Source organism: Ambystoma mexicanum, chromosome 7p (assembly GCF_040938575.1).
Source record: "Ambystoma mexicanum isolate Mex_15411 chromosome 7p, UKY_AmexF1_1, whole genome shotgun sequence".
Taxonomy (NCBI): Eukaryota; Metazoa; Chordata; class Amphibia; order Caudata; family Ambystomatidae; genus Ambystoma; species Ambystoma mexicanum.
This window is the reverse complement of record NC_090939.1, coordinates 385,186,911-385,209,826: the sequence shown is the minus strand read 5'-3', so window position 1 is coordinate 385,209,826 and position 22,916 is coordinate 385,186,911. Positions and strand designations below refer to the sequence as shown.

At 46.5% G+C, this 22,916-nt stretch overlaps 1 protein-coding gene across 4 annotated transcripts in view; it reads left to right on the top strand.

Moving 5' to 3' along the window:
• The window catches only part of LOC138526081 (multidrug resistance-associated protein 1-like), a 1,621,759-nt gene that overhangs the window by 379,458 nt on the left and 1,219,385 nt on the right, over window positions 1-22,916 (top strand). For all 4 annotated transcript variants that reach the window (XM_069636425.1, XM_069636424.1, XM_069636423.1 and 1 more), the window contains exon 7: window positions 3,585-3,650. In XM_069636425.1, the coding sequence (XP_069492526.1) occupies window positions 3,585-3,650 (66 nt within the window). The remainder of the gene's footprint in view (window positions 1-3,584; window positions 3,651-22,916) is intronic.

The following is a 22,916-nucleotide window of genomic DNA, read 5'->3' as shown; positions in this document are numbered from 1 at the left end:
GCCTTTGTCAGCCTGGAGGTGGGAGTTTAAATCAGTGCTGCGAGAAAATGGGGAGACCTTCCTTTTCCAAGCATTGGCTTGGACACTGACGTGAGATGCAGGTTGCAGTTTAGGGTAGACGGTGTAGCAGTCCAGGATCGAACCCGAAAAGGCATGTAAGTGAAAGCAGTGAGAGAGGAAGCCGACCTAAACAGTCCTGGCCTGTCGTGCAGACCAGGAAGCAGGCGGGACAGAGAGCCGTGGCCACAGACCCTACCAGCGAGAAGAGAGGTGCAGAGGCGAGCTCCAGACCGACCACGTAGTGAAGCAGTGCTGGTTGAGCGTGGAAACGCCAGAAGAAGGAAGTTGCGCCTGGAACTGGAAGCCAGGACGGGTTTTGTTCCGGTGTGAGGAGCGAGAACGCTCCATGCCGCTGCCTAGGGAAAGCCGCTCGAGTCCAGCGGATACCGAGGTGAGTACCAGAATGTGTGTGATTGGAATGAGAGAACGCATATTATGTAGACAAACTCAGAGGGGAGAAGGGACTTCAGACACTGAGGCAAAGAGACCCTGGAATAGTGAATTGGTTAGTGGGGAAGAGAGTAATCCTCATTGGAATCAGTGTCATCTTCATTGTCACAGTTCTTTGCCATAAAGTAACTTGGGGACGACCCATGCCTCCTTGTACTGAATGAGAAAGAGAGATTGGAACAAAAGGTCCTGGCAGGAGAGTATACCAGGTGAATTGCAGATCTGGGATTCTCACCCAAATGTGTAAAGGAACTGTACAAGAGAACCTGGCAGGGGGGTATACCAGGTGTTTGGCGGATCTGGGATTCTCACCCAAATTGTGTAAAGGAACTGTACAATAGACCCTGGCAGGGGAGTACGCCAGTTTTGCAGATATGGGGTTCACACTCTCATTGTGTAAAGGCACTGTATGAGAGAACCTGGCAGGGGATTATACCAGGTGTTTTGCGAGTCTGGGACCCGCACTCAAGTTATCTTAAAAAGAGAATCATAAGGAAGTGATTTGATTTGAATTGTGGTAAATGTCGAAAAAGGCCTGGGGAAGTGACTCATTTCCCTGGGAGTCAATTGCAACACATGAGGAAGGAGTGATCCTCATGGGCTATCAATAACTTGGTTATTCTTTGAACTTTTGTTTTGGTGGAGAGAATCCTAGGGAAGGGAGTAATTCCCTTTGGGACTGTGAACCTTATCCATTTGGAACTTTTGTTGGAGTTATCCCTTTTTGTTGACCTAGATCATTTGTGCACTTTTTAAGGCAAAGAAACACCTTAGAGCTAGTTTTAGAATGCAAGGGCTAGTATAGGATTTCGGACAGAGGACATTTTTGCTTTAGACACCTCGACACTTCAGACCCTTCGTTTTGGTTGAGGTAGGGAACTACCTCTTAGATTAGGGATAGTTAGGCATTTTCCAACCCCTTTATTGTTTAATAAAAGTTTATACCAATCATTGAGTCCTCTGTGTCTGCGTCTCATTCCTGGCTCCTCACATAACTTTAAGCTTTTATTCTGATAGATTCTAGGAAATGGCTATATTAGGAGTGGGTTGACGCCCTAAGCTGGTTACCCCTAGAGAAACAGCCCTCTACAATTAATTCACTGTAGATATTGCAGTCTATGGACAGAATCCTGGGGCTGCTTACCAACCAACCAAGATTACCTACCACAGTTAAAGAGTTGAAGGACACTGTGATTGACCCACACGAGAATGTATATCTACGTGCAGGGGCATCCCCTTGGGAAATCACTTCTTGGATGCAGATAACTTAGAAATGTCATTGCTGTATCTAGGTTAAGAAGTGTATTGGTCATTTATGGCAATGCCATGGTTTGGTAGACTTTGAATACCGTAATTTTAATTAGTACCCAGCGAGAGACCAGCAGAATGCAACAAGCATTCTGATTGGCTCTCGCCGGGTCCTTACCCGGCCGAGAATCCTTCGATTCTCGACCGGGATTCCAGCCGTCTTGTCCTCGGCGGGGGCGTGGCAGCCGCTCAGCCAATGAGGAGGCTCGAAGCAGGGCCATCCCTGCTCCGAGCCTCCCCACGGCTGAGAGGCTGCCTTCACCCCCGCCGGGACTCCGTAAGCTTTTTCTTTTTTTTTTCCCCTCCCTCCTCCCTACCCCACTTAAATTTTTGCTCCTGCGTCCCGCTGGGGCACGATAGCAGGTTCCAGCAGTGTGGAGACTCGGAGCGTGCCATCTCCGCTCTGCGCCTCCACAAGGCTGGAGGCTTCCATCGTCCTCCCTTCCGCCCTCCCAACCCCACTTACCTTCTGCTTCTTTTTTTTTTCTTTTTTTTTTCAGGAGCGGACGTGCTGGGACCACAGGTAATGCCCCGGGGCCTTCGTTAAGGCCCTCGCTTCGCTCAGGCCTATAACTATGGGCACCGGGGCATTACCTGAGTCGGTAATGCCCCTGCCGCTCAGGTCATATTGCTTAAATATAAGCCCCTCAAAAGGGAGTCAGGAAGATATGAGCAACTCTATGGTACACTGGAAGACAGAGCTGAGGGACTACCCTACAATCCTCAGACTTCTGAAACCTACACCCTTATTGTCATCTACGTTGCTGACTGTAGTTGGGAGAAACAAGGAACAAACCATATGGGAGCCTAAAAGAAACAATTGGTCAGAAGAACTTAAAGTGGAAATTACAAGGAGCCCAATGAATGTTGATCTGCAACTTGACTGTTAGAGCTGGGTTATACCTCTGCTTAAGATATACTCAGCAAAGCGTAGTGTGCAGTGGCTACTGATGCTCTGTGCAAATTCACAATCTGAGCCTGAGGGATGACACACTGTCCTTGCACTTCAACTTAGCTGAGGGATCCCTTTACCATATGCTGGGCACTTGAGCGACTTACCCCTAGAACCAGGGCTGATCCTACTGCACTCACATGTAAGACTGGGTGAATCAAAGAGAGGTCCTTGGCTCTGGTTTGTGAGACTTGTGGTAGTCGCCAAGATAGAAGTCCTGAAAAATTGGAAGTGTGATTTCCTACGTGTGGCTGAGCTTTGATTGGAGGCGATGATGCTGCGGCCTAAAATGGAAAAAGTATGGTATATGAAAGATGTAAGTCCAGATGTATGAGCACATCTAGGGCCCCGTTAATGATTTGTACTGCTATTTGGGTTGTGGTGGACCATTGAGAGGCTAATGCTGACCAAAGTATGGCAAAGTGGACTTGTCTCCGTTATAGCACCCCCTTCCCAACCTCCCCCTTTTGTGTCTGCCCCCTCACACTAATGAGTATTAAATATAGGCTTTAGAGACGTGTTACGATTGAAATCACTAATTCTACACGCTTTCTTTGGCTATGCCCTCTGCCTTCATGCTTACTTTGTCGTATGTCTTTGTTCTTAACACAACATTACAAAAAAAGAAAATGTAATCACAAAATATGAGATTATGCTTTCTGTGTACTGAATGTTGGTGTGTTTCCTCCATGCCACTCATGTTTATTGAATTCATTAAACAGTTTCTGTAAAGGCATCAGTGCTTTGCACCAATTTCTTCTTTCACTTCTTTTTTTTTAATTGACCTTTCATTATTTTCTTTTTCTATAAACAGAAGCGCCACCTGAAGAGCAAAGACCAACGTATAAAACTGCTAAATGAAATATTACATGGAATTAAGGTAAAACACGAACAAGATTTCTACTGTGAATATATTTTCTATTTATCACACTGATATCCTTAAAAGTGTAAATCATCACGAAGAAGTGTCATTATCATCATTAACATTAAGTTGCAATGGGTTTGATAGGAGCCACACAAAGACTGAACATATGAAATACAACGTTGGAATCCAATACAGATAGGTATGCCTGCAAGGGCAGTTGGTTCAAGGCTAAATAAATCTCCTGCTGTTCATCATTTAACACTGTTGCTTGTAATGGAAGTTTCTGCCATCTTATTTGTCTAGGGGTGAATACGCGAGGGAGGATCACCTGGATGGAGAGAAGTTGGGGAGTGGGGAGAGGACGTCCTCGGGTGATACATGGTATTCCCACTTACACTTTTAAAATTAACCTTCTGTCACAACAGCCTTTATAGGTTACTGTCAACCTTTCCCCTTTTCTTCCTTTCTAAGTGGTCCTCAGAAATGCATTGTTATATTGGGACGAGGAAGAGATCAACTAGGAGGACACATGCTCATTTGGGTGGGATAAACACACATCAGCTCCCTGTTGTTAATACAGATAAATATCAGTCCAGTACCAAAACGAAGAAGAAACAGGAGTTATGCACCCTTCCATTCATTCACACCATTTTAGTACTGAGGGCTTTGGAGGAGTTCAGTGGTAATAGCCAAGTATGTCCAGCTAATAGGTTTTCCCACGGCCAGGCAATTAGAGAGAAGGACTTGCACCTGCAGTCATTTGGCAAGTCCCAGGTGTATAGGAATGGTGACCGCCCAGCAGAGGGAGAGGGACAGCTTGAAGAGAAAGACTCAGCTTGTAGAAGCGGAGCGGGCTGGAGAGGAACCGAGTGAGGGAAGCTGTGCTGAGCAGGAGTGCAAGAGAGACCCTGGGACCAAGGTTGGCTGTGAGAGGGTCAAGAATCTGGCTGCTCTACCTGCCCGGCGTCCACAGCAAGGGGTGTGGGGCACTGAAGCCTCCCAATCGCCACAGGTCTCAGAGAGAGCAAGAGGTGCTCACAGTAGCACCCGCTGGGGGAGAGCAGACCTACGCGCTGCAGAGGACGGCAAGTGCTGCTCTCTGGGGCTCCTGCGAGGAAAAGGAGGAGCGAACAGAAGCTGGGAAGTGGAACCGAATAGCCCAAAGGAACGGCCGCATAATGGTGAGTGCAAATAAGGGAATATTCATACCAGTGCTGTTTCGGGGGCTGGAAACATGCATGCCTGAATGCCAAACGAACTGAAAAGTATTACAAGTGCTATGAGAGGCCAAACAAAGTGTTTTTGAATATCAAACAAACTGCAAGGTATTAGAAATACTTTTGAAAGTTGCAACAAGCATTATTGAATACTGAACTAGTTGAAAGACATGATGAGCATATTTGATACAGCACAAGACAAAAGCAAGCAATGAACATTTACAAATAAAGTGAAAGCAAAGTGGTGAAAAGGGGTGAATACTACAGTTAATTGTATGAGGCACAAGTTGTGGCAAAGCCGAAAAATTGTCAAGAAGAATGTGAAATGAGTATTGGCCCAATATACAGGAGCCCAAGGAACTACAGGGTAAGAGAGAAAAACTGTGCTGGTAAATACCTAAAGAAACCAGAAACATAACAAAGTGCATATGGCTATAGGTTGCATGACCTGTAATGGGCGGACCGTGTGGTCTGACAGCTTCCCCTAGACCGAGTGACCCCTACTTAGAAAAAAGCCAAGAAAAGCAAAGGTAAAGAAGCTTAGATTTTGTAACAGTTATAGAAGTAAATGGTAAATGTAGAAAGAGAGCAATCTGTGTGCACTATTGAAAATCATGGATGACCAAGGATTTGAACTGGTACTGTTTTGAAAGCTAGACGATTGAAACTGATTTTGGTTGTGGAAGCTCGAAGAGCTGAATAAGGCAACCCAGAGACTTGGTGAACTGTGTTGAACTCTTGGGGAAGGGAGCCCAGAGGCCTTTTGGAACTGTTTTGAACTTGGGAAACTGAGTATGAGCCAAGAGCTGGAGGAAGCTCAGAACATTATTTTTTAACACTATTTCTTTTGGTGCTAACATCCCTACACATTGTGTATAGTTAGTTGTGAGGGCAAGTATAGGTTTTGGACACAGACAGACTTTTGATTGGAATTTACTGACACAGACTAGCCCTAGTTTTCTTTAGGTAGGGACATGCCACCTCAGCATTGAGCAAGTTAGGCCTTACTCCATCCTGACATTTAAGTAAATGGGAAGGATGAGAGGGAACAATAGGTTTGTGAGGAAATTCCCCATGTGTCCCGCTTTTTACCTGGTGTAGAAGACATTTCGTTTTTTTGGGGGGGGGGGGTCGCTGCTGGACACCTGCGCTACTACACAAATCCTTAAGTAAATATCCTGTGGATTGGGGAATATCTGGTATAGCACCAGACCAGATTCGGGCAACTGAAGATCAGGGGCATCGGAGGAGCCATCCACCAGCAGTCCTGTGAACTGTATACCCATAAACGGCTGCCGAAAACAAAACGCGAGCCGCGTTGCGGGGGAGCGGGAAGCATCAGCATCCTGCCCTGCCCCTCAGCCGTGACGCGGATCGGATTCTACAAAAAAGACCCTGAACACAATCTACAACCTCCGGCGATGCAGCCCCATGTCGCATGGTAACCCTGGGAGACATAACAATGTGTGTGGCGGTGTGATTAATCTGGCTCCTTGCAAGGAGGTGTTGAGTGAAGCGGGAGGCGCCCAAGACCTGCCCAACCTCAAACGGAGCTGTAGCCCGAAGACCGCCTACATATTCCTGCAGTGAGGCGTGGGTCACCGTCCGCTGCCGATCGCCATGTGCGCTGAGAGCGAGCGGTGGGCACTGGCCGGGTTGAGGGTGACATCACGCTGAAACAAGACGTGGACACCCGCTGGACAGAGGTATGTGGATGCTCTGATACAATAATGATATGTGGTCCCTGAAGGGGCTGAGGCCGAGAAAACACGAACCCGAGACTCCACGCCAACATGGAGGGAACTGTGGGGACCCAGGCAGGCTCGGTGCAATACTCAGCGGAGGGAGACGGGGAAAGGGGTAAGGCAAACCCTGAACTGACAGAGCAAGTCCCCATCAGAGAGACTCGCTCTTAATAGCTGTGGGAGAACCCGAACGTCGAGCTTCTGAAAGCCGCCAATACCCTAAGAGACTTCCTCACCCGGGCATTACTCGAATTGCTGGAAACAAATACCCGAACTTTAGTCTGAATACATGCAAACGCACCATACTTGTAGAGAACGCCGGCCACGTCTAGACCTGCAGATTTATCCCGCGACCAAGGGGCCATATCAAGTACCCAGGGCATGACAGTGTGTATCTAAGAGAGCATAATACTTGATAAGTACAAACAACGCCAGGTGTTCATCCCACACACGCACAACCCTCCCTTCCAAAAGTTTAAACAACAGTGAAGCCCCATATCTAAGCTACAGGAGGCTGGCGATTGCCGTGCTGAACAACCAAGCGAACTAAAAGGGGTATCTAACCTACCAAAAACCAGCTATCCACACCCCACAGAAGTTTACCCCGTACAGGATACCCAGAGTGTACAGGAGTGGTGGCCTCACATTTGGTCGGAGTAAGCAAGTACAAACGTGAACAAGTAACACTGTCGACCCGGGACATGACTAGGGGCAATAAAGGGAAAAAAAGGCCCCATGGAAGCTTTTTCCAATCCAAACATGGCAGAAGAGGGTACAGAGACCCCTCAGAAAGATCCCTCGAGTACCCCAACACCAGTGGGGGGCAAAATGGACCCCTACATGACAGCATTACTGGCGGCATTTGGAGCAGTAACCAGCAGGCTGGATGACATCGGCAGCAACATATCCTCAATCAGGGCAGATGTACAAAAAGTGAACACAGGGGTCAGTGAAGTGGAGACCAGAATAGGGGTACTGGAAGACACATCTACCATACAAGGCAAGGACATTGAAGATATTAAGAAGAGCCTGAAACTGGTTCAATCCATGTGTGATGATTTAGAGTCATGGTCACGCCGCAAAAACATTAGAGTGTTGGGCTCTACCGATGGAGGTATTCTTGGAGAAGGCGATACGTATAATGCTTCCGGAAGCTCAGTTCTCCCAACGATTCCTCATTGAAAGGGCCCACTCTTCCCAAACCTGGGGCACTGCCGCAAACAATCATTGCATGCCGACTCAACGATCGGGACAGAGACCTGATCCTCTGCCTCTCCAGAGAAAAAGGTACGCTATCATATGAGTCAACATGGATCCATATATACCCAGACTTCTCCAGCGGGGTACAGGCAGCCCGTCCCACATTCGATCAGGTTAAAAAAGCACTCAGAGCAAGGTCTGTACCTTACGCAATGCTGTTTCCAGCAAAGCTCCGTCTACAACACTCCGGAAGAGCACACGTCTTCGAGATGCCCAAGGAAGCCATGGGGTACATAGAGCGGAACATCTCATTACCCCCAAATAGTAGGGACCCACTGACCCGCCCCAATACATGAACAACATTGGTGAGACAGATAGATGACTACAACATGCAAACACCCCGACCCAATAGAAGCTAGCACAGCAGCTCCAGAGAGCGGATTGGTTCAAACTACATGGAAACGACCATACAAAGCTACACACGGTTGCAGAAGTTGCAGTTAAATGGGTGGGGGGGCTACACTGTCCAGTTGCGGGGGATGGTGACGGTGGGGTGGGTGGGATGTCTGAGGATGGTTGCCTAAAGGGGAAAGGGAAATTGGGGGGCAGGGGGAATGATGAGCATCACGTTGGAATTGGGGAAGTTGGGGAAATAACAGTTTATTTAAAAAAACAGACGTATTCGCAACTCACGAGAGTTCCGGTCGAACTCATAACACCAAGAAATACGATGATACAAAACACGAATGGTCAAACCCTGGATAATACAGGGACTTAGACTCTTAACCTGGAACATTAGAGGATTGGCAGACACCATAAAAGCCAGGAAAATGTTAGCCTACGCTAATAGACATAAGATCGACATCCTTCTCTTTCAAGAAACACACGCTGTCAGAAAAGTGACAGATTCATTTGCTCGAAATTGGGGCCAAGCACGTATTGCTACAGACTACTCATCACATGCCAGAGGTGTCCTGACAATGATACATCAACGCATTGGTTTTAGGATTTCAAGAACAAAAGCGGATGAAGAATGCAGATACAGGATAATTTGGGGATCAGTACATGAACAAGAAGTGATTCTAATGAATACCTACGGCCCCAATATAGACTCTCCAGAGTTCTACCCACAAATCCTGGCGGTAATTGCTCCGGTAGGGGGGCTAGTATAATATGAGGTGGGACCTGAATATAATGCTAGATCCATCAATGGATAGATCGTCCACAGGTCAAAGAAAACACTCCAAGTCGGCATTGACCATTCTGCAAGCTATGTCCACACTGCCCCTTTCGGATGCATGGTGAGAGTTACATTCCAACCAAAGGGAAAATACGTTTCCCTCGCATGTACACAGATCCAGCTCACATATTGACTATTGGCTTTGCTCTCCCGAGTACATCCCGAACATGTGTAAATGTGCCATAATCCCGCACACATTTTCAGACCACTCTCCAGACCTCCTAGACCTGCAGCTGGTAGATAATGACCAAACTCCACGCAGCTGGAGAATGCCCCCAGCACTTCTGAATGACGAATCAGTAATAGAACCATTACAAGCAGACATACTAGACTTCTTTGACCGCAATACAGAGTTGGTGGGATCGGTATCCATGATATGGGAAACTTTTAAGGTCTGGCTAAGGGGTCATCTGATATCACGATCACAAGGTACACTTAGAAAAATAAGGAAGATCTGGATGAAACTGAAAGTACACTAAAAAACCTAGAGAATGCACATGCACGTATACCGGGGAGGGATACACTTCAGCCACTACAAGACCAATTGTCAAAATTCAGATCCCTAGCAGAACGCAAAGTATTATATATGGCACAGCCAATAAGGGCCAGGAAATATGGAGCGGGAAACAAGGTGAGCAGATCCCTGGCGAACCTCCTCAAATCAGAACAGGGAATGAGGCAGATCACTGGGGTAACTGGCCCAGATGGTGTAACACGTACAAATGCCTGTAAGGTGAACGCAGTATTTTTAGAGTTCTATACTAAACTGTATGCAAACGCTGATATAGCAACTCCGGAAGGGCTCAGAGATTACATGGACTCGTTCCTATTGGAACCAGTTGATGGAGAGACACTAGATCTTCCCCTGAACATACAGGAGCTGAGTCAAGCTATTAAGGACCTGCAAGCGGGCAAAACTCCTAGGTCAGACGGTATTCCTGCAGACCTCTAATAAAAATGTATATCAGAACTTATCCCTAGACTGCTGGAAGTGTGGGAGGAAGCCACAGAAACAGGACGCTTCCAAATTCCATGAGAGAGTCCATAATAACAATCCTACTCAAACCACACAAGCCCCCTCATGAACCCCTGTCATATTGCCCCCTGTCCCTGATAAATGTAGACACCAAAATATTTGGTAAAGTTATAGCCAATCGCTTACTACCCTACCCTCGGGAGGATAGCTCAGGGGCATTGTGCTTTCCTTAGAAGCAAGACGAAGCAGAGCACAACAGGTTTGATACCCGGTTCCTGCTTAGAAGCCTCTGGGTATTAAGCGCATTATAAATAACCTATCATATCATATGATATATGAGTAAATTAGTACATCCAGACCAATCAGGATTTAGCCCCACACGTTCCACTGCCTTGAACCTCTGTAGATTCTTTGCAATCACCTCACAACTGGACCCCAAAGCCAAGATGGTGGCGGTTGCGCTTGATGCTGAGAAAGCATTTGACTCTGTATCCTGGAGTTACATGTACGCAACGCTAAGAAAAATGGGTTTCGGCCAGGGATTCCTGAGTTATATACGGCTACTGTACAAGGACCCTAAGGCTAGGATTAGAACCAACAAGACCCTATCACCAGAGTTCACGCTTCATAGAGGCACACAACAAGGCTTCCCTTTATCCCCCCTAATCTTTGTACTTACCATAGAAGGAATGGCGGCAAAATTGCAGCATAAACATGCATGGAGGGGCATCCGAATAAGGGGTCCCCCTCAATTCATCTCGTTATATGCAGACGACACCATGCTATACATAAGAGACCCAGAAACCAATCTTCCCCCAGTGATGCAGGCGGTACACATATATGCAAAGTACTCAGATTATAAAATCAACCAAACTAAATCGGAAATAATCCCCCTAACACACAACACAAGCCACTGTCCAGTTCTACTGGTCCCCGGACTCAACGCGATGCACAGGCATTAACATGTCATCAGATATACGCACATTATATTCTACTAACTATGAACCATATCTAAACCTGCTCGAGCTTAAATTGAGCATCTGGAATAAACTCCTAATATCCACGTATGGTCGAATAGCACTATTAAAAATGTTGGTTGTACCTAACTTGATTTATCTATTTAGTAACATTCCAATATGGCCTGGCCGACAATTCTTTGACAAACAACAAAAAATGGTCTCTAACTTTCTATGAAGAGGTGGCACGGTGAGACTTAAATGGCCCAAAATGTGTGAAAAATATGAAACAGGGGGCCTAGCTGCCTCAGACTTCCTACTCTACTATTAAACTGCGCAAGCGCATTATACAAAATACTGGACCAATTCAGCAGAACGCTATGCCTACATACAAGCAGAAAAATTCCCGGCCACACCCATAAACTTGCAGTCCATGATATTTGCCAAAACAAAAAGAAACACAGAGGAGGTGGACCCACTGATGTCCACTGTGCATTCTTGGGCAAATCTATTCCACAAAGTAGGCTGCACTGAGACGTTCTGACCCACCTTCCCTTTGTGGCATTACCCAGATATTGAACCCACACTAGACACGGCGTTACAGAGGAAATGGGACCCGGCCAAAGAGATGCGGTTGGAAGATCTATACCCAGGAGGGAGATTTGTGACTCTAGAGGAGGTTCATGGAAAGGTGGGAGCAGGGCTCGCCACAACATTACAGTTCCACGGACTAAAGGCAGCATTCAGAAATAAATGGCCATCCTTCCCGATCGAGCCAACCCCGCACCAGTTCCTGTCTGACATTATGTCGCAGGAGGGTTACGTAGGGAACATATCGACACTATACAGGGCCGTGCAAACGCATACTCCTTCCAAGGATATGATGAAGTTGAAATGGGATCGTGATTTGAATACCACAATAGAAGACCAACAATGGGAGAAATATTGTTACTACATCAAATCCATTTCCCTATGTGCCAACTTTAGATTCATTCAGTTCAAAATACTGAACCATCTACATATTACCCCTAGTAAAGTAACTAAATTAGACCCCACAAAGTCAGCACTTTGTCTGAAATGCAACGCCCCAGGAGCGAATTCAATGCATATGTATTGGGAAAGCCCACCGATTAGACATTATTGGAAAGAAGTAGCCAAGATTCTTAGCGATATATATTAGACACGAGTATACCGGCCACTCCACTGAAATACTTACTGGGCGATATAGGCAAGGTACCAATTAAGTATTTTTTTCAAGTATTTCCAACGCGTTACTTAATTACTAGTGTGCGTAGGAAGTCGGAAGCGGCCTTAGCGTGACTCTTACGTTAGCGTTGGTACGCTGGAGAGGTGCGGCTTGACATCCTGACGCTCGAGAGCCGGAGTCGGAGCTGAGAGTGAGAGGGAGCCGTGAGCCGCGAGTGAGCTGCTGTGCCACGGCGGGCTGGTGTGACGCGGCTCAGCCCTTGCATCGCCTGACGGCTGTAGCAGCGGATCGAGCGAGCGTGGTGCCCGGAGTGTTTGAGCTTTCTGGAGGCGAGCGAATGAGGTAGCGCCCCAGGTACCAGACTCCAGGGTGGGCGTGTGATCTGGACACGGTCGACAATCACGCAAGTACAATCACGCAGGTATCGTGGCATCTCTGTGCTAAATTGCTCGCTTTGTGGCCGGCCCCGTGGCGGATCCTCTTTACAACTGCACTGCAACACTCAGATTAAGGTGTTCGCTGGCACTGTGTTATATGCCAGTATAGCTGTGACACCTATTGAGATCTTGGCGAGCCAGTCTGGGGACACCTATGTGACTAAGTAGGGCTGTAAAGTCACTGATGAGGGCCCTTTTAATTGTCGGATTCACAGCGGTACACAACAAGCACTAGTCTCTTTCCCTTTAAGCTGAGAGTCCCAGGGACACCTCAGAGAACCGGGTCTGAACTTTTGAGACAGTGAGCACTGAAAGGCAAGTGCATCTACTGCGACCCTGAAGCTATCGTTATACAGCTGAGTCTATAGAGTCTACAGAGGAATAATACCAGACAGCTCAGTCTTACATATTGATAACGATTTAGAGTAGAATAACCCTATGCCCTCACGTAAGAAGCTCCAAGCACGCTATAATCTGCGTCAGCGGAAAATAAGGAGTAGTCCAACGAACGGCGAGAGAGCAATGGACAACGAGAAGCAAACAAAGCCAGCACCAGTTATTAAAGGTGCAATAACAGATTTTTTTACAGTGAATCCGCACCCCGAAAACAATTCTACCACCATGGATGAGGGGGAGGCGAACAATATTGACCTGCAGGATCAAGAGAACTATGGAGATATTGATAACAACTCTCTACTGGAGCTATGCCTCTCCATGCAAAGATCGATGACACCTGCGGTGATCAAAGTATTACAACCGGCTCCGAGAGATCAAATAGAGGAAGCTACTCAACCCCCGAGAGCTGGCTCTGTGAGGTTGTCAACAACACCAAATATAAATATCCACAACGACTCCGAGCTGGAACTTAGAGAGGTGGACGCAAGAAGTATCACATCTTCCAGCCCCACAGACTTGGCTGAATTACAATCGTCGGTTGCTTCTGTACAATTTGCACTCAAGATCCTGCTAAAAATGTGTGGACGCATATTGGAAACCACATTAATTTTGCATACACAAAACCCTGCTGCAGAAACGACTACTGTCAGACCCTCAAGGGAGAGTTCGGTTCCAAATCCAGTGGCAACCGAGACAGTGGAAAACCTGGAAAAGTCCCCTAATGCAGTTAACACATTTGAAGTATTTCATTCCCGTAAACAGCGGAGACTAGCCAAAAGAGTAGCAACGAGAAAGAAGGTTTGTGAGGTGATACCTCCTGTATTGGAGATTGAGACATCAGGGAAGAACAATAAAAAACCGAGGAAACCAATCACAGGCGGGGGTAGACGTAAGAAGAAGCAAGCAGGCTATTTAACAAGCTGGGTACTGTCAGATGATGTTGGGGACTATGAAATAGAAGGTGGAACCACACCTGTATCTGTTAATATAGCTGATACAGAGCAGCCTGAGGAGTCTTATGTAACTGGTGGTGAAGGCAACATACCAGCCGACAGAGATCAAAGCAGAATGGAACCTGTGGTCAACCCTAAGAACAAGGAGGTTCCTCCTAAAGAGAACAGGATATGCCTCATTAAAAATCTGTACCAGCAAAGCGAGAACAGCTGGCTTACCAGATCTGAGTTAATGACTAGATTTCATGCAGTCCCACAACTACGGGTACTAAGATCAGATGACTTTGAATTTGTTGAGCCTCTGCAAGTTGTCAATGCCAATGTCTCCGCCATTCATTGTAAGTTTATCTCCTCCGCTCAATTGATACGCAACTACAAAGAAAGCCTTCGAGATGTCGACATTGAAGTGGATGCCGATCCAGACCAGGAGGATCCTAAGTGGCCACGTAAAACCCCCTCAGTGGTAAAAGAAACTACCGAAGGACTGCCTAAACTGAAAAGGGATCAGGTAGCGATAGCTGATGTCCAGAATGTGCTAACCTGGCTAGCATCAGCATTACCGAAGGTGGTGAACTCAAATTGAACCCCCTCACTAGTATCATGGAACTGCAGAGGATTCAAGCATTTATTCGCCTCGGCAGGTTCTCTTCAGCTCCTAACCGAAAATATTTGTATATGCCTGCAAGAGACCTGGTTGAGGGCATCTATAATACTTAATGGCTATTCAATTTACCAGTCGCTGGCGATGAAAGGAAGGAGAGGGAGACCTTATGGAGGACTGATTATAGGTATTAGAAACACAGTTAAATCTAGACAGCTGGAGACACTATACAGCGATAAAGTGATTGCAGTGGAAATGGAGAGCATAAGTGATGGATGCAAAGAAAATATGCTCATCATTAATCTATATAGTCCACCTTATGGAAATGGAGTTGAACCCCTTCAAGAAGCAATTCATGAATTACTAGCGGCTTGGGTGATTGTTCCGACTAATAAATCGGTAATTATTGCTGGGGACTTTAACTGTCATATGTCAGGCGCAGCTGGTACTACGACTAATCCCTTTTTGAATCCAATAAATAACATGAAACACAAAATCAAAGATCCAATTGGTGCCTCTTGGCAGACCTTTTTCAATGAATGGGAAATGGAGATGATTAATGGCAGAACTCCAAGCGACAACCCAGGAAATTACACCTGGCATAGTGGGAAAGCAAAAAGTACCCTGGACTATATATTTGTGAGCCCTCAGATGGCCCTGAAAGTAAGAGATTTGAAGATCACCTTAAACGATTGGAGTTATCATTCTACCCTGGTGTTAAAGTGCAATATTGGCACGCCAGCCATACATACTAAACCCCCTGGGTGATATGTCAACTAACCACTCGGGCACCCGAATATGCTGGTCTGATAAAAACATAAACGCGGCTGGAAGCTCGGTGCAAACTGTGGATGATAACATACTGTCCCAGCTCCAAAACATGTCCATAAATGAGATGGAACATTGGGCCACCACATTTTCCTCTATACATGCGACACCTGCTGTAAACCAAATAGCGACAGATGATAAAACGTCAGTAATATACGACAAAAGCATAAGAGATGCTAAACGCAGGTTAAGAGCAGAAATCCGACAAGCTAAATATACCAACAAATCCTTTGGAGACTACCATGATGTATGCAGAACTCTAAAAAATAAATATAGAGCGTGGATTAAAGCCAAAAGACTCGAGCAAAAACTTAAGCGATGGCAGTCTATGGTTCAAACCATATGCTCCAAAAATTCGAGAAGCATATGGTCTTTACTTGGCCAAGCAAGGGGTAGCGGTAGTAGGGATCTGATTAACCCGATAAGTGCAAATAAATGGACAGACTTTCTTATGTGCCGCAATATCCCCAACGATGAGGTGGGTAAGCTGGTAGAAAAAGTGACACCAAGATCCGTCCCTTTCAGCATAACAAGTGAACACCTAATCTGTAAAATTAAAAAGCTTAAGTCATCTAGGGCTCCTGGGCCTAATGGCCTCTCAAATGCTGTGCTGAGGAGCAAGCCGGAATTCTGGGCTAAATTTGAAAGCATATTATTTGGCAAAGTATTAGCGGTTGGGAGAATTCCTAAATCATGGCAACATGCCTACTTAATACCAATCTTCAAGAAAGGTGACAAGAAAGATCCCTGTAATTTTAGACTACTTTCAATGCTAGACTGCACAGGGAAACTCTTTGCATCACTTTTACTGGAGAAATTATAAGAATGGGCGACCAAAACTGAAATATTCAATACATTTCAGAGTGGCTTCCGGAGAGGCTATTCAACAATCCACAATATCATCATCTTGGACACTTTGCGCTCAAAAGCCATGAGGAAAGGAAATCCACCATTATATGCTTTGTTTGTAGACTTTAAAGCAGCCTTTGACTCGGTCCGCCGAGAAAAACTGTGGGCAAAACTCGAACTATTAGGCTGCCCCGAGATCCTTCTGTATTACTTAAAATTATTGCATGAGGACAATACAGTGGCCTGCAGACTTAGTACTCAGGGGGATTTGACAGCTAGGATTCCACAGAACCGTGGCGTCAAGCAGGGATGCGTGACGGCCCCATTTCTGTACAATCTGTTTACATATGATCTACCAGGTGTCATCTTAAGTGAACATAACTGTTCTCCTGTAGTCGGCACTATCCACTGCGCAGTATTAGCGTATGCAGATGATCTGATAATTATGGATCATACATTTAGCGGTTTACGGAGGTCCGCTCTGAAGCTATGGGAATATGCTGCAAACAATGACCTAATTATCAATCAGGAGAAAACTCAGGTGATGGTCTTTTCAAATAAGAAGATTGCACGACCCAGACTAACACTGCATGAAACAGAAATTAAATATACCCAGCAATACAAATATCTTGGGGTCGAAATAGATGCCAGGCTGGGTTATAACACTTGCATCCAAATGAGAAAACATTGGGCAGCTCAAGTAACGTCGTTGATCAGCCAATTTGCAAGAAGGAACTGTGGAATGTCACTATGTGGAATCCGTCAAATCTATACCCAGGTATTAACTCCTATGGTCGTTTACGGGCTGGAAGCGCTGCTGCAAATGGACTTAAACTGGCTGCAAGTGATAGAGGGGAAGTTCTGGAGAAGAATCCTAGGTCTCCCTCAATCTATCCCAATGGCACTGCTAAGATTGGAAGTTGGGGTTTCCTCGCTAAGGTCCATTGTCCTGAAAAGGAGAGCAGAACTGTATTTAAAGATGTCTAATCAACCAGAGTCTCGACTATTAAAAGAATTTGGCATGGAAAGTACAAAGGAAACCACCAAATGCCACCTGAAAAAGGAGACTGAAGCCCTCCTGAGGACAATATGCTGGACCATGAGTGGAGAGAAGATCACTGATCCTCAAAAAAAAGCTCTATCCAAAAAAATCGACCTTTGGGATTGGCTAGAAAACTACGCACATCTCGACAAGCTTCCAAAATACAAATTTATTCATTACATGCTCTACTCATTCAAACAAATGCAGCCGTATTTAACCCTCAGTCCCTCTAGTAGACTCAGGCGATTTTTACTCTTACTGAGGGTTGATAATCTGCCGCTGTTGACTAACAAAAGCAAATATAATGGTTTATCTTCCACAGAGAGATATTGTAGACTCTGTAAGGATAAAGGATGCAAAGAAACAGCTAATCATGTACTAACTAGTTGTGTAAATATGATGGACATTTACTTAGTAAACTTTGGCAACTTTGTCCATGATACAGAGTTTATAGGGGAAGTTGCTTTTTGGCAACGCCTCACAAACACTCAAAGTATGCAGCTGCAGATTGCCACCTTTAGAGTATGGTTGGAAATTGAAAGAACTCTGAATATCTTTGTATGAACCTGTTAAACACTATGGCATTGACTTCTGTAGAGGTCTATGATCTTTTGTCCTATGTACCTCAGTATGTGTAATCGTTATTAATGTCTAATGATCAGAAGAATAGCAAGTGCAATAAGTTTTAAACTAAGATGAGCTTAATGGTAACTTAAATCTTTTTAGTTAGCCAGAATTAATATGTAATATGCAATATGTAATATGAAATTGTTTTTTTTTTTTATTTTCTTCTTCTTTTCTCTTCTCTTCTTTTTTCTCTTTTTGCAGTTTTCTTTTTTAGTTTTATATTTTATATTGTATTTATCTTTGATCTTATATAATTTAGCAGTATGTGTAAAGTTTAAATATAAACTGTAACACATTATTAATAAATAAATAAATTAAATTACGCAGAATTCGCGATTGCCGGTGCAGTGGCCAAAAAGAACATACTAAAACATTGGAAGGCAAAAATCTCCGACCTCTCAAGTGTGGCTAAAAGATCGGACTTATGTACATGAATGCGAGGAGTACTACATTAAAGGAGTGTCTGTTACCTGTAGACCAAAGGACATATGAGCCCATTCAGGAGATTCCTAAATACCAACCAGGAACTCTCAGATGAAGAGTTGGAAAGGTCTGACAGCTAAAAACTATGTACCCGATATTGCTATAACACTGGTAATGTTATTTCTGATGTTTGTTAATCTGCTTAGAATCACATGCTGTGCATAGTCCGACATCCAGTGGTCACTGCGGAGTATTGCATTTTGTTTTTCGTAGTCGAAAAGGGGACATCGACAAGGCGTGTCTGTAACACTATCCCTATAGTGACGTGCAGTGTACCCACAACCCCTCACGCGTCGAGGTCCCTCAGATTGTTTTTTTCCACCCAGTTATTGGTCACCTTTATGCGGAGCTCCTCGAGAGACATTGGGAAATCATTTCCTCGACCCTCAGTCGTTTATTATTATTAATAACTATCACATAGATCCCTCCCTCGACGTAGCTGTCAAGCTGTTCTCCGCCGAGCAAGATCTTCAACGGAGGGATGGGCGGAGGAGATCCTTTGGCGCTGCCGAACACGTGGCCTGGCCTCGCCGGCCTAACACAGTAGGGAGAGTGGGGTTGTTGGTCATTTCTTTGTTTCACTCTGAGAATGCCTTTTTCTTTCCCCTCCCTCTCTTTCGAGGTCGTAATCACATTTCATGCCCTCAGCTATGGAGAGGACGCCCTTTAGGTTTTGCCCGCGTTGCAAGGTCAAGTTTACCTGGAAGGAGAAGCATAAACGGTGTAACCGTTGCTTGCCCCTCGATCACAAAGAGCTGTGCGGCCTGTAAGTTACTTAAACCCCAAACTTTAAAGGACCGCAGGGTCAAAAGGTGGGTAGCCTATGCAATGTCTAGGTCTGACTCCTTGCCAGCTGCCGCCGCCGAATGTGATGAGGACAGTGATTACACATCCTCTGCAACGGAGGTTGTAGACCTCTCGAAGGAGCGTTCCCGCTCCTCGTCGTCCGTCCCCGGCCCATACAAGCCCGGCTCACGCCCCGCTTATGGGGATGATCACCCCAGCGACAAGGACGAACACAGAAAAACACATAAGCACATACCCCACGGCACGCATTTGTCGAAGACGAAGGCAGCCATAGCGTCAACGGAGGCGTCGGGTCCACCCGCATCTTCCGCCAACCGTAAGGGTCGCAAGCCCTCCCCGCCACCGCTTCCGCGACCGGCGGCTGGGCTTTTTGTAAATAAGGGCGCCTCGCAAGAGTGCTTACGTTGCCAGTAAAGACTCGGCACTGCCTAGCGCAACGGCAAGCGATCCCTCGACGGAGAAGCTGATCGCCGAAAGCCTCGCGCGTATAGCTTCTAAAGGCGGCCAGAGACGGACGGCGGGTGACACGTCGAAAACCACTCACAAGGTCAAAGAAACGCCGAGGATGCCGGAGGGTAGGCTGGGACAGCTCCCACCATCGACAGAAGACCCTATCCAGCGAGAAGGTTTCTCAGAAGGCGAAAGGACTCTATCTCCGACGCTATGGAACAGAACTAAGCAACTACAAGGAGAGGAAACTCCCTTTTCACTCCCAGACCGCTCTGGCCTACCTTACTGGACTGTAGAGAGGTTTCAGTCATGTATGGACAAGCTAGACAGGTTCATGGCCATCCCAGAAAATAGGACACCCAAGAGGCCAAGGGAGGTACTCCAGGAGGGGCCAAGGGCTAAATACCCAAAGCTCTCACTTCCAGGAAGAGGATGAGTTTGTGAATAATGAAGACCAACAAGAGGAAGGTTTTCATGATGACACTAACATAGGTGAGGAGGGCTACGAGGACGACCCAGGTGAAGGTGGCTCACAGCCCTGGCAGTCGCCATCAGGGTCTACAGACCCCGACATTATAGACATTTCTTCTTCTCAGACCACACCGGTCAGGAACCCATCTCCAGTAGATGATCAGCCCACCTTCAATGCGCTACTGAGGAAGGCAGCAGTGCATTTTGAAGTTGAAACTGGGGAGGTCACCCCAGATACTGATTTCATCGAAAGGATTATTAAAGAAAAACCTCCCACTAGTCAAACTATTTCTATCCTCGCCTCAGTTAAGAGACGACTCACCCCATCGCTGTCCACCCCCGCGCTGGTAAGAGGGGTCAATCCAAGAATCGAGAAATTGTTCTCACCGTCTCAGTCAGACCCATTATATATCAGGGGTCACTCAGTCCCGGACTCCTTAGTGGTGACTAACACAAGGAAGAGGGATGGGGTTCCACTGTCAACCAGCGAGGCACCCCCAGATAAAGAAGGGAAAAGATTTATGCCTTGGGCAAAAGAATTTCCGCCTCTGCAGCGTTTTCAATTAGGATTTCCAATAATAATACATTGTTGGCAAGCTATGCTGATGCTCAATGGGGAAAGCTTAAGCAGGACATCGAAGAAGCCCCTGAACCTCTAAGAACTTGCTTATTGGCTACAGTTACAGAAGGAGAGAGCATCATTAAGAACACTCTTGATGCAGCAGAAACTGTTGGCCGTTCTTTGGTGCAGGGAATTTTGCTGAAGCGTCACGTCTGGCTTCGCAATTCTGGTTTCAAGGCAGAAACGCAGGCGTCACTCATTAATAAGCCAATAGAAGAGTCAAATCTCTTTGGAAGGGCAGTGGACGACGCACTGGAAAATGCGAAGAAAGAATTCGACACCTTAAAGACCTTAGACCAAATCTCAAAGCCTCCAAACAGTCGGGGATTTGGGAACAAGCGCTTTTTTCGTGGCCAATGCCAACAGCAGCAGCAGAAACATTATTACACTGCGGGCAACTGGCCCTCTAATCAGGGTACCAGTAACCAGTATAACCAAAGAGGACAACGCCGTGGCAAGGGCAGAGGCCGGGGCTCCAGCCCCAGAGGCACCCCGGCAAGTAACACCAAATGACCCGAAGGTTCGGGTCCCCTCCCATGCGTCTCCGGTTGGGGGCCGGATAACATCGTTCCTATCAGCATGGGAGGGAATAACATCAGACCGGTGGGTATTGTCAACCGTAGCCCACGGGTACTGTATAGAGTTCAATCGGTCCCCCACCTACAGACCTCCAAGGGGACGACGCCTGTCACCAGAACACCTCGTCATCCTCCTGCAAGAAGTAGAACAGCTGCTACAGAAAGGAGCAATAGAGGTCGTGCCCCTATCTCAGGTAATGGAAGGTATTTATTCAGTGTACTTCCTTGTACCCAAAAAGAACCTAACCATGCGCCCTTTACTAGATCTGCGCCCAGCAAACAAATTTGTAAAACCACAAAAATTTCGTATGGTAACATTACAGGAGGTAATTCGCCTGCTATCTCAGGGGGACTACATGACAACACTAGACATGAAAGATGCATACTTTCATATTTTGATGTTGCCAGCGCACAGAAAATACCTCAGGTTCATGATAGAGGGCAAACACTACCAGTTCAGAGTGCTACCCTTCGGCATAGCGTCTGCACCAAGGGTATTCACGAAGGTACTGGCAGTGGCAGCGGCCCACCTGCGCAGGTTGTCCATACCGGTATACCCTTACCTCGATGATTGGCTCATAACAGGGGAGTCCTACGAGACATGCTTCTCAAACACCCAGAAGACAGTAGACCTTTTGTTCCAACTGGGCTTCTCCATCAACGAGAAGATGTCCAGCTTAGACCCCAGCCAAATCAAACAATTCCTAGGGGCTCCAATTCGAACAAAGGACGGCCTCGTCTTCCCCTCCAACGAGAGGGTCTAAAATATGCTGTTTCAGATCCCTCAATATGTGGCCGGTCTAGAGGTGACGGTACGCAAAGCAATGCGCTTGCTAGGAATGATGGCGTCATGTATTTATTTGGTACTTCACGCGCGCCTGCGCCCAATGCAAGAGTGGCTCAACAGCCAGTGGTGTCAGGCCAGCGGACAATGGGACGATCTAGTGGTGGTCTCGCAGGCCTTGGTTCTCTCGCTATGGTGGTGGTCGAAGGAAAACCTGGTAATAGGGAAACCATTCGCCACCCCCTCAGTGGGAGCCACTCTAACCACAGACACATCCCTCACAGGATGGGGGGGCTCACCTATCCCATCAGACTGCTCACGGAGTTTGGACTCCGAGCGTAGCTTCCAAGCACATAAACTTATTAGAGCTACTTACGGTGTTCAAGGCACTAAAAGCCTTCCAGACACACCTACAAGGGAAAACAGTGATAGTCCTCACGGACAGCACCACAGCCATGTACTACCTCAACAAGCAAGGGGGCACTCACTCTCCAGGACTGTCCAAGCTGTCCCAGAACATCTGGAAGTGGGCTCTCAGACACAACATGTTCCTTTTGTCACAACATGTACCAGGGGAACTCGATCTGCTAGCAGACGAACTCAGCAGAGACTTCCCTCTGCCCTCAGAGTACGAATGGCGGTTACACGAAGACATCGTCTTCGACGGCTTCACACAATGGGGTTTCCCAGAAATAGACCTGTTCGCAACTCTGGAGAACTCACAATGCATAGATTACGCCTCCTGATACCCACAGAACCGCTCCAAGGGGAACGGTCTCTGGATACCATGGTCAGGGAAATTTGTTTACGCT